This window comes from Verticillium alfalfae, genomic scaffold (genome assembly GCF_000150825.1).
Source record: "Verticillium alfalfae VaMs.102 supercont1.3 genomic scaffold, whole genome shotgun sequence".
Taxonomy (NCBI): Eukaryota; Fungi; Ascomycota; class Sordariomycetes; order Glomerellales; family Plectosphaerellaceae; genus Verticillium; species Verticillium alfalfae.
The window spans coordinates 2,148,329-2,160,349 of record NW_003315036.1 but is presented as its reverse complement, the minus strand read 5'-3'; the positions used below and the strand labels follow the sequence as shown (position 1 = coordinate 2,160,349).

The 12,021-nt window shown below is 55.6% G+C and overlaps 2 protein-coding genes across 2 annotated transcripts; one reads left to right on the top strand and one right to left on the bottom strand.

Moving 5' to 3' along the window:
• Nucleotides 1–5,686: 5,686 nt before the first annotated feature.
• Nucleotides 5,687–7,576, bottom strand: VDBG_03171 (metalloprotease; the record flags this gene model as incomplete). The annotated part of the gene is made up of 4 exons (XM_003006986.1): nt 5,687–6,504; nt 6,592–6,897; nt 6,969–7,180; nt 7,245–7,576. 4 exons carry the CDS (start codon nt 7,574–7,576, stop codon nt 5,687–5,689), a joined length of 1,668 nt encoding a protein of 555 aa, XP_003007032.1.
• Nucleotides 7,577–9,117: 1,541 nt separating this feature from the next.
• On the top strand, nt 9,118–11,829 carry VDBG_03170 (conserved hypothetical protein; the record flags this gene model as incomplete). Its single annotated transcript, XM_003006985.1, has 4 exons — nt 9,118–9,252; nt 9,308–9,559; nt 9,630–11,521; nt 11,574–11,829. 4 exons carry the CDS (start codon nt 9,118–9,120, stop codon nt 11,827–11,829), a joined length of 2,535 nt encoding a protein of 844 aa, XP_003007031.1.
• Nucleotides 11,830–12,021: the final 192 nt, after the last annotated feature.

Genomic DNA, 12,021 nt, shown 5'->3' with positions numbered 1-12,021 from the left:
CCACCTTGCTTGAGGATTTCCGGTGCAGCGATTGCGGGGTAGTCGCCGGTGGCAGGCAGGGCGATGAAGTTTCGACGTGTCCAGCTGACGGGGTAAAATTTGCGCCCCTGCAGGACTAGTTGGTGTCTGGGGCTTTGGGGCTGCAGCGACAGCGTTGCTAGGTCGGGCGGTCGGGGTCGTGAGGTGGGCAAAGAAGGTCGCAATGCTCGTGGATCCCTGAGAAGAGAGACTGCTGGTGTCGTCTGGCGAGCCGTAAAGAAAACGGTTCGAGAGAACGCTTTGCGCAAGGCGATTCCGATGGAGGGGTGATAAACCGGGGGGCCGTGTAAGTGAGCAGGCTTGCGTGATGCTGGGTGCAGATGCAGCTGGTACGGTGGAGAAAAGCAGGCAATGGAAAGGTGATGGGAACGGTATCGTAAGGTCGTCGAGGCTCAACGCAACGTGGAAGGCAGAGCTCAGAAGGTGAATAGATGAAGAACGAGAACAACCTCTATGGCGTCAAGGGCAGACGTCAAACATTATTAGTATTCGTCTGAAGCTCGCCATGTCGTGATGCCCGGTGGTTTTCATAGAGTAATTATGTGTCATGAATTGGTTCCCCTGGTCTGCTCCGTGTATGCGCTTTCAAATGACACGGCTCGGTTTGGGCCGTTGCTGCTTCCTCGACAGACACTGGGGGGGCGTGCTCAAGGGAGTCCTGGGGCGTGCCTGCACTTTGCTTCCCACTGCCCGCTTATACACTCCACTACTCGGGGACTCACTGCCCACAGCCCACAGGAACCATGTGGCCTGTGTCAGGGGCAGGGGGGAGGTGGTTTTTTTCTTGTGGTGGCACCTGACCTGGCCCAAACGGCCCCTTTGCTGACGTGCTCCAGGGCTTGGAGCTCGAACCTCAAGGGGCAGTCGCCGTCGTCGAGAACAAGTGCCAGGCTGTATTGCGTCTGGTCTGTGTGCCAGGCAAGGGACGCATGAACGGGCAAGTCCAGAATTCCAGCCCTCGTACTCTGCCCCGCCTCTCCTACCTACTCCAACACGCCTAATGAACTGGGCCTCTTTGTCTCTGGCCATTCCGTCTTCTCACGGCAGTGCCCCATGCTCCGTCAGAACCGTCAGGCCCGTCCACGAGACGGGGTCGCAGGGGGGACAGAGTTTGGGCTTGAAGAAGCGACGGCACAATGAAGAGGGTGTTGACGGGCGGGGAGTACCGCAACACACCGCTAACGTGCATGCATGGATGGCCCGAATTGCGCGAGGTTGAGGGCCCATGGCGGCGTCGCAAACGGCTGGAAAAGACTTTGTGCATTAAGGCTGTGGCACGACGGACCGTCCACTGCCTATCCGTCTCCTGTCTTGTTGGCCCTGACCGTCTGAACCACACCGATCTGCCACAACATCTGCAACCGGGAACCTTCGTAGCCAGCCAAGCCGCTGGCCACGCAACCGGGCGGTGATGGCGTGTGATGCAATTGTCCGGATGAGATGGCGCGATGCCTTGTGTCGATGAGGGTGTGAGGTTGGTGTACATGGCAAGGTAAAGGAGGGAGGGGTCCTGGGGCTGCTTTGCTGCTGATGCTCCGTGAGCACAGGGGCCAACGTAGGCATGCCCACTGTATTTCGTCAGCACGTGTGGGTCATCGCAGTCGTCATGCCATCGCCATGCCCCATCGTCGCTCGACTGGTCAAGCCTGGAGCAAGCTCCTGTACAGTGGTGGGCACATGTAGAGAGGTCAGGGTAGCTTGGTCACGCAGGTCCGTCGCATGATCCTGTCGTGATTAAGGCCCAGGCGATCGCCGCCGGTGGACTGCGTTGCTGGTGCGCTGTGGTACTGTAGCCCAGCGACTGAGTAGCATGCTCAACCATCGCCTGGTCACCAGGTACGATGCGGGGTAGCTGTACCACCACTGGGCTTGCCGCAAGTGAACTGTGCTTCCAAGACGGAAGAGCAAGCACAAAACCAACATCCTATCTAAGTCACAGCTTGGATTACCAATTGAGTCCCCGAAGCTGTACAGAAGACCTTGATGGCCCAGTGTGTGTGCGTGTGTCGTAAGGGTTACCGTTACCTTATCCACCGTCTGTCCTCCGTCATTGACAACACTCAACACACTCGCGATGCCTACGGTGTTGTGGACCCACGTTGCTGAGCACCTCATCCAGAGGAATGCTGTGAAGCATGATGGATGGACACGCCCCGGGTGCCGGCCAACGTGCCCGGGTACGATGCAGCGTGTCCAAGGTCTCTCGTACAGTAAGAGGACCCCAGAAGAAAATTCTCAATCACGAGGGCGGCTGTCCGCAATCCGTGATGGGTCCCCTTCCCCACCATGTGCGCGTCCAGAAGCGTCGAGCCCAGCCAGTCCTTTGACCCAGGTGTTCCCCTTCTGGGCTTTTGTCGTCAGAAATTTTCTTACGTCCATCCCTCCCAAGCCGCCCCAAGCTCCCAGCTGAGCCCGAGGTGGGTTGTGAGCACGTCCTCCACACCTTCTCGCCTGCTGGTACCTGATCACCGACAGTAGCAGCGATCACAACATGGGAATTGCAAAACTTTTTCTCTCCTCTGCTCAGGACCGGCCGGAGTGGGGATGCATGATTCATGGAGGGGCGCGCACATGCTCTCAAGTCGAATCATCCTCGCACAAGCTCTTGGGAGTGGAGGGCAATGCGACCATGTAGCTTTTTCCTGCCTTGGAAGGTGAAGCTGTCGTTGCACAGTGTTCGGTGCCTTTTCTCCCTACCCAGGTGCCTTACCTGCCTTATTACTTCTTGTTGTTAGTGGCTGCCTTCCTTCCTGCCTGCCCACTTGTCTTGCCATGTACTTCCTGTTCTGAGTGACTGCCTTACTTTCTGTCTTCCGTGTGTACCGTATGCTGGCACTGGAGAAATGGAAAGGGCCCCAAAAAAAAGCCCCGTCATCCAAAACCTTGATGCCAGTGTCTAACCTGTTTAGGACACTGAAGATCACACCTTGCAGGCGATCCTTCCCCAGATAATGATGTCAAATGGGTACATACTGCCAGTCAGTCAGCGGCTCGTTGCCGGGAACGAACCTCCGGCCTGTTACTGCCAAATCGTGACGGCGTCTTCGGTGAAGGCAGTGGCGGATGTTTTGCCCACAGTGCCTGACAGTTCAATTCTCGGCGTGCGGTAATTCTGAGCTTCATGAAGACCATTGATGTTAACGTTTTTCTGTTGATTCACCACATCCAATTCTGCCTCGTCGATCGTGCGTCCCAACAGCACTGAGCGACCCTTTAGCAGAGCCACTTGCGACAGGCGCCGCACAGGCCCCCCGTTCTCATCACTGTCGGTGCTCTCCTCATACAATGGACCATGACATCGACGGTTCTGATGCAGTGGGCGCAATACCATGATCACGCTGGCAATTCACCTGATCACTTCTGTGACGCCTCTCCGCCCTGACCGCAAATCCACGGCGCGTACTGACCAGGGCAATGTGCAAGCCCTCCTTCCCCGCATTCTGCTGGGAACGACGCCAGCTCGAAGCAGGAAGAACGTGACGTCTTAAATTGACGTCTCCGCGGTCCGCGGGCTGGGCGTTTTCTCAACCGCTCGACAGACGCGATGCACCGGTCTCCATCAAGCTCTCCCCCATCTGCTCGCAGGTCTTGGACTCGGTCACTCTTGAGCTCCTCTTTCACCGAATTCACCGAAAGAAACATCGCCAAACATCGTGAACCGTCAGGCACGGACGACATACCACGTTCAGGCGCAAAGCGTTTACGTGGTCTGGGCCCCATGCACCACTTTCTCTTACCCCCAGGGTCCTCGCCCGCTAAGCACCGGGACAGCCCGCCCATCTGCCCAGCTTGCATCTCTTTCGCCAGATACGGAAATCCTGTTACCCAACTGTTACACGATAAAATCCACCCAACATCCCAAGTGCCGCCCTGTATCGACTTGACACGACCCCCACCACCAGCTCCTAAGACTCTGTTCAAAGCTCTTGATCTGATAACGAACCGTAGAACTGGGACGTTTTCCTCCGTCGCTCAGGGTCAGAGCTTCTGTCCCCCCAGTTTTCTTGAGCTCACATCGTGATGGCATTGCTGATGTTGTCGTCATAACCTTTAGCAAGTGGAGATCGGCAGGTGCCCGGATCGCGATCCTGTCTCCCTCCGGGGCTTCGTGCCCGAACGCCCAATTGTCTACTACAGTGTTTGTAGTATTGACTCCGAACGCCCCCGCCGGACGCATTACCGACTTTGCAACCACCCGGCCATGCTGGTCTTCCGTGATCTATCCGTGGGCAGACCCCGGGTGCGACCGGCAATGGTCTCGACCGCCACCCTGCCATTTTTCTTACGTCAAGCATTATCCGTAGTGGGCCCGGGGTCCACGGCCCAGACTCTTCTTTTCAGGCGACACGCTCAGCACCTACCACCATGTCCACGGCACTGTGTCGCTCGCTCTACACAATTCGCGTCCTCACGGGGCCACGATCCCGTCATCTGAGTCACGATGCTGGTTTTCTCACGATATCTCTCGACCGACAACGGTGTTTTGCTCGGCTCGGATGGGGTGTGGGAGGAGCGGCGCGGGGCGTCGTGACAGAAGTCCCTGCATGTTGGCCCTTCCAGCCAGGTCAGACTATCATCAGCTTGCCTGCTTTGGTATTGTCTGCCCGCTGGCTTCATTCTACTCAGAAGAACTAGAATCATGGCGGTGAGATTATCAGGCGGCGGCTCGGTCTTCGGGCAAGCAGCCCTGGAGAAGACAGAAGACAATAATTTGCGAACGGAACGAAGCCCGGATGTCGCTTAGAATCTCGCGAGCACCGATCAGTGTTGAGCTGTTGCACAACGGAGGGAATGCCGAAACATCTTGAGTTTTGCGTGATGTTGCAACCCCCATGGGGTTGGTTCCAGGGCGCTTGAGCTTACAGCACCCTCCCTCCACACGCACCCTCAACTCGTTTTGCTCCCTCGAAAAAAAAAAACTTGACCGCCTTCTAGCGTGCTTCTTTCACGGGAGGTAAGTGGACATGGCGTTTTTACCAGACACCACCAGACCATAATAGTGTGCAGCTAGTCTCGACGATCCTTTGTCATCGTCCGTATTTGGATTGCGCCTTGATATAGGGTTGGCTCCTTGTTTGGGCATTCAAATGGTCAAACGTGGTCTGACGCCGATATCGGGATGCTGAGACTGCCGAGCACCAGAGCCAGCTCACGAGCACGCCATTTCTCAAGAACAACTGTAATGCTTGCCAAGGAAGACATGGCCGGATGGAAGGCCTGTAAGGCATCTAGTCGGTGTGTTTACGTTGGTGACAGGACTTTCTGAGTGCAAACACGGCGCTTCATGACTAACATATGGCAACAAGGCACACCTCCGCGTGGAGCGCCACCATCAGAGTGGACTGACCAATTGATCCGTTTCATGTCAGCCAAAATTAGCACGACCCAACATTGGGTTTTAAACATGAAAATAGGTTACTACGCAAAGCGGACGCGCAACGAAGTAGAAAAAACTCTAGCAGTAGAGTTTGGGTGACGTTTGGCGTTTTGTGGTTCTCTTCGCGTTTGTCCACGTATGGAGCCAAGCCGCCGAAGGACGGCCAGACTATGGAGCGATGTTGTGAGATCATCCATATCACAATGTATTATTACAAACTAACTATCCCTATGCATAAAATTTATTTCGCGTCCATCGCTTCTGTACCACTCAGAGGTCCTCGTCAACATTGGGTGGGCACACGGCCACATAAGCGCCAGTAGCGGTATTCAGGGCCGAATCGAGCCAGCTATCGAGATGCCACATCATGGAGTCCTTGCTGACGCACGAGTGGCTGACGCGTAGCCGCAGGTTGTGCCCATTCTCAAAGTCGAATCCGCTAATGGCCATCATTACAGCAGGGGCCACTTGGAAGCCAGCACGACTGAAATCGACGGTGCCCGCGTTCTCGGACCCGGGGACGTCGTCGGTGCAAAAGGTCCCGCCCGTGATGCCTTCCTTGTCGGCGGGGAAGGCCACCCATGTGACCGTCGCACCACGGAGGTCCGTGTCGTCGCCGACCTCGAGGTTGAGCCTGAACTTGAAGGGGCTGGCCTCGGACACATGCGTCTTGAGCCGCCACGCCGAGTCCTTGCCGAGGCTGAGCCCGGAGAACCAGGCCACGACGGTGGGCGCCGCACCGCCCTCGAAGCGCGAGTCGTACTTGACGATGGTCGAGAGCTTGGAGGCGCGCTTGCCGTCCGTCTTGACGTCCCACGTGCCCGTCTTGATGTTGGGCTCCGCAGCGGACGCCTCGAGCCAGGAGCAGGCAGCCGAGAAGACACGCGAGTCGGGCCCAGGCGCGATCGCGGCTGTGAAGTGGTCGTCGGACACGTCTTCGGCTGTGGCGGCGACGGATATGTCGGTCGTGTAATCCAGGTCCAGCCAGCTCAGGCCCATGGCCAGGCGAGGAGGGTCAGCGTACGCGGGCTCAAAAGCCACGTCCTTGCGGTCGGCATCGGTGTTCACGCTGTCCCACGACCTGACCTCTGGTGAGGGGTGTTCTCGTTAGTCACGTGTTCTCGGTGAGGGAAGTGCCTTGGGTGCACAGCGCGGCCAATGTCGGGAATACATACGAAGCGTGCTGAACTGCCCAATATCGCTAGACCAGGGCGGGTAGTTGTTGGCAATCCACTCCTTGTCACGCTCAGAGAGCGTCGTGTTGTTTTTGGTCGCGACAGCTCCAACGTTCTTGAACCAGCGCGCTGGGTACTGGTACAGCATGATAGAGTCGGGGTCGTAAGCGCTGGCATTGACCTCGCTGCTCTCTAGGCGCTTGATCACATTGTAGTTGATCGTCGCCCGTGACCAGCTGTTGGGCGGCCGGCTGAGCTCTTCGTAAATGAGCTCCGTGTTCCACTCGAAGCTGGCAAGGGGCGACTCTGCGTGGTTGGTCAGAAGCTGAGGGATGGGCTTTTGAGGCACATGCCGACTGCAGATTGGGTTCACCTACGATGCTCATGTTCGCAGCCCATGACGTGGCCGAACTCGTGAAGTACTTTCCGGCGGATAAACTCCTCCGGCTGTCTGAGGTTGATGTCAAGATTCATGGTTCTCTTGGACTGGTTTGTCTCAGACAGGGCATCGGTGCCGACACGTGAGCTCGATCCTCCTCCCTGCACAAAGTCGATGCGAACGTCCGCCTTTGGTGCGTCCATGGGGAGCCTGTGCACAGAGCGCTATCAGACGGACTGTCAATGAACGAGAAGCAGTTCTGGACCACACTTACCAGGTGAATTTGATGTTGGCATACGTCGGCCACCAGTCCGCGTACTTCTTCACCTTGTCGTGCAGAGCAGGCTCACCGGAGAGGAACTTGATCTTTAGAGTACGACCTGGCTGCCAGTTCTTCTTGATATTAACAGCGAGATAAGACTCTTCATCATCGCCGCCATCGGGGCCTGTCCACTCAGGAAGCGCCTGGGTCGATCCCAGGGCATTTTGGGGGTTTTCTTCCAAGGCAATACGTAGGGACTCGATTTCCGTCTCGGGAGGGTTCCGGATCTCGAAGCACTGAAAGTGCTCAACAGTGTCGGATACTTCATGAGCCTTTAAAGACATGATGATGATTTATAAGTGACGAAAAAAAATGGTGATCGCTAAGAATTGTGACAGAGGAGGTGAAGAATCGGCAAGACACTTGTTGGAGTGGCTATGGGACCAGAAGTCATGGATATGCTGACGAGGGGCAACTTATAAGCTCGACTCAGATATAGTAATGTCATCGCCAACGGCAAGCTGAGTCCGGTCGTCGTTCGACTTGTCAATGTGTTCGGTCTAGGCCCGACTATCGAATCGTCTCAACCACGTGTGTCACTGGATCTGGAGGTTCAGCTGTGCTGTTGACGCAAATTTCACGACCGGCATTCCGAAAACTGACAGCTTATGGGTCGAGACCATTCCTCCATCTCAAATATCGTTAGCTTGAAGTCAGAAGACCGGCAACTCTTACGGACTGTCGTGCCGACTTGTTGACCAACGGGCGGATAGAACTGGCGACTCAGCCGAGAGAAAACAACGTGGCGGAGAACCCATGTTCGACGCTTCTCCCAATTGAGCACTGAGTTTCCCATGTCGGCTCCAGAAGCGGGAACCGGCTGCTGCCCGTAACGTGCATGAACCCCTGTAAATGTCCGGGGACACGATCAGCTCTCAGCCAGCCAGTTGCCAGCCGTGTCTCAAGAGACCGTGGCCTGGGCGTCCATCAGAATGGTGATGAGGCTTCAGCCTCGCGAGCTAGCCGCGCGGCGAGATCGATAGCTAGGAGCGGGAACGGCCCAGGCCGCATCATGGGCGCCCCCTAAATGATGCACGACGAAGGATCACCGCTCAGCCAGCCAGCCACAAGCCAAATCTGGTGATCATGGACTAAAAGCAGGGTCGCGGCGGGGGTCTGAGCCATGCGACTAGACCCTGTGGGGTAAACGAGGGTGATCCGCGTGGCTGCGGCAGCAGGCGAATAAACACCAAAGCCCCTGAATTCCTCAGAGACTTTAAACCACAGTACGAACTTCGAAAGGTTCCGATTCGCCAGTAGCTTTCGCCCCATACAGATTCGAAAGAAAGTGATACTCTCGGGCCATTCTACGTTCCCCTGTAGGAGATGTCGGTTTTCAGCTTCAGGGAAGACCTTCCGTATTGACCTGTCAGTCTTTACTAACCGAACTCGGCATCTCAATGTCTGCTCAGCCTGACAAAGGCCACGATCGTCTCCGGGGAGCTTGCTCCGGGCTCACAGGAGCGTCCTACGGGGAATGTATCCGTACCTGAGCTCCCATGTCACCAAAATCGATAGTGCAGCAGTACGAGGACCAGTGACGAGCCTGGTCTATTCCACAGTTCCGCTTCATTGTGTGGCGTCGATGCATAGGGAAGCTCGCTCTTGCTTGCCAGATAGAGCAACACTTGTTCAACGAGAGACCAGCCAACAAGGTAGGGCAGTCACTGGTCTGGAAAACTTATTTAAGATAACTCGACCGTCGTCGAAAGTTGGAGTTTTGAGCAGACATCACCTCTTCCTCTCTTCCAAGCTCACATCATCTTATATCTCTTGCCAGCCTCATTTACTTGGTCCAAATCCTCCAGTTTATTCTTAATTCAAAATGCATACTGTCCTCGACATAATCCATGCGGCCGATAAGGTCTCTGACCATATTGGGGATGCTCATGCTCGTTCGGGCAGTGCTCCTGACCTTTCGCCTAAAGAGCATGTTGAAAGCATCATCGCCAAGAACCGGGTAGGGCCTCCTTGAACAGTAATCCTGTTGATTTTGTACTGACACGATCTTTTAGGTTCTCAAACTCATCTCTCGCCAGATCAAAGATGTCGAGTCTGCTCTGAAGTCCTCTGTTGCTATGGATGCCGCCGACGTCGAACCAGAGCTGGTAGCAATGGACGTTGCCGACGATACCAACAAGCCTCCAGGCGATGTGATCCGAGAGGGCATGTCTGGAAAGGATTCCGGACTTGGCAAGCAGAACCCTTCACTCGAGAAGATGGCCGAGAACATCGGACCTATCGTCGACACCTTCAAAGACATTCTGGTACTATACACCCTTGCATCGCGCTCTTTGTTTCAAAATCGACTCGCTAATATGACATCGCTTCCCAAAGACCAAGCCGTACCTGAAGAACTACAACGCAATGCTCAACACAATTCCCATCGTCGGGCTAAAGGGTGACAACATCATGTACACCGAAACCAAGAGCCGCGGCGTTCTCGGCGTAGAGGAGGATTGGTCGGTCTTTGGCCGCATCCCCGATAATGTCAACATCGACAGCAGCAAAGCCGTTCATTTCTTCCCTTACAAGGGAGACTTTTGCATGTCCATCGGTACCGCCATCTGGCGCAGGAAACATCGCGATGACAGGGACCCCGAGGTCAAGAAGGCAGTTGATAACTGGCCGAAACTGTACGTCGAGTCCTGGGAAAAGGTTGGCGACAACTGTCTTCCGGTTGGCAACGCCTGGAGTATCCTCCCGTTTGCACGTCTCTCCGGCAAAGACATTCGATTCCATCTCGTCATCCTGGGACAGGATGGTCGCCTGCTATCTCTGAACGGCGACCTTGCTGGAAGCAACAACTCGTTCACGGAGCTCAAGAACAGCTCCGACGCAAAGAACAAGGCAGCGGCTGCTCTCAGTATCAAGCAGGCGGCCTACTTCAATGGAAACATTGTGGCCTATGACAGTGGCAGTAACACTTGGAATCTTGACGTGGATTTCGATGCTTCAACCTTCACTGCCGCGGACCAAATGGCCGTAGACCCACTCTTTGAGCTGACCGCCACTGACATTGGTCCCGTCGCTGTTCAGAGCGACGGCTGGATCTATCGTCGCCGCCTCGAGACGGTCAATGATCCATCAGACAAGACCGCCAAGAACGACAAGAAGGCTGGTTGGCAGCGGTGGATCCAACAAAAGGGCGTCACGCACCTCGGTGTGGCTTCCCCTGGTGTGATGTTGGACCTGGAGACACTGACGGGGTCTTTGCGAGACCGTTACATGGACACTCAGAAGTGCATTTACCCTGTTGTCAGCAAGCTGCAGACATTTGCTACCAACCAAGAGCTTTTCCTCAAGAAGCAACTTGAAACGGCTGAAGAGTATCAGAAGAACGAGGACAGCGCGGCGAAGCAAAAGATTGCCATCAAGGAAGCAAAAAAGCTTGTCCTGCAGACGAAGATCTGGGCCACAATCATGCGCAAGCAGTCTAGCTCTGTCAAAGACACCGTCAACGGCATGGGTACCGATCTGTCTTCGGTTCGTACTCAGCTCGACCAACAGCTCATTGTTCTTCGCGATAAGCTTGTCTCGCTTCAAGCTCAGATCAAGGCCACAAAGGAAGCCAAGGCAAAGATGGATGCTGCCTTCTGGGGTTCCATTGGTGTTATGCTTCTCGGCATCGGTCTTGCAGTTCTCGGCGCTGTGACTGGTGTTGGTGTCATCGCCTTGGGCATTGTCGGCGGCGCGTTGTTTGTCGGCGGACTTGTTGCGGCTTGCCACTTTGGCAGCGAGTCGGCAAAGCTTGCTGGGCAGATCGAGGACTTGGAAGCAGAGGCGAGAGGTGTACAGCAAGCCATCACTGACATCAAGTCAGTGGCGGACAGGTTTGGTGACCTCGAGAAGATGTATGAGAATCTTAACATGTTTTGGGGGCGTATGTTCAATGCCGCCTCGAGTCTTGGCGGCATGAACGAGGCCACAGCGCTCCAGATTGGCGCGGGCGTTCTTGAGGACACAACATCCATCGAGGCTTCGATCAGTGTTGTGACCAAGATGAAGAACGGCTGCGCGACCTACCTTGCTGTCTTGAACAGAACCGGCATCAAGATTCCCCGAGATGATTCTGACGACGACTCGGACAATGACGACGATGAAGCCGCCGACGTTGAGCTGCAGTCACTCGAGACTTCGCCCGTCGACCCCGGATTCAAGAACCTTGTCCTCTTCAACAAGCAGGTCGATATCGCCACGCAAGCTTTGGAGAACGATCAGTTCACCGAGTATGTGAAGCATCTCGAAGTTGCAGACCTCATTGATGTCTACACTGGGCAGATGGGAATTGCGCCCGAAGCCGTTGCCCAAGTCTTGGACGAAGCTCGCCAGCGGGAGGGCGCCGAGGCGGCGGACATATTCGGTGATCTTGCCAACTTCGCCCGCTTCACACCTCTCGGCATGGCCGTCGGAATGGTCGAAGAGGCTGTGTCACGCGATGTTGACCTTGAGTCAGCGCCTCAAGATGAACAGAGGGAATCAGGTGACATCTTTGGAATTTTGGCCGATTTTGCGAGGGTCAGTCCCGTCGGTATGATTGTAAACACGATCGGGACAGCGGCCGAGGCCGTTGCGCGTGATGTTGACCTCAACGAACAGCCGGCAACCACGCAGTCAAACGGCACAGAGTCTGCCGACATTTTTGGCGACTTGGCCAACTTTGCTCGCTTCACCCCCATGGGTATGACCGTCAACCTTGTCTCGGACGCCTTTTCGCGCGACGTCGGAA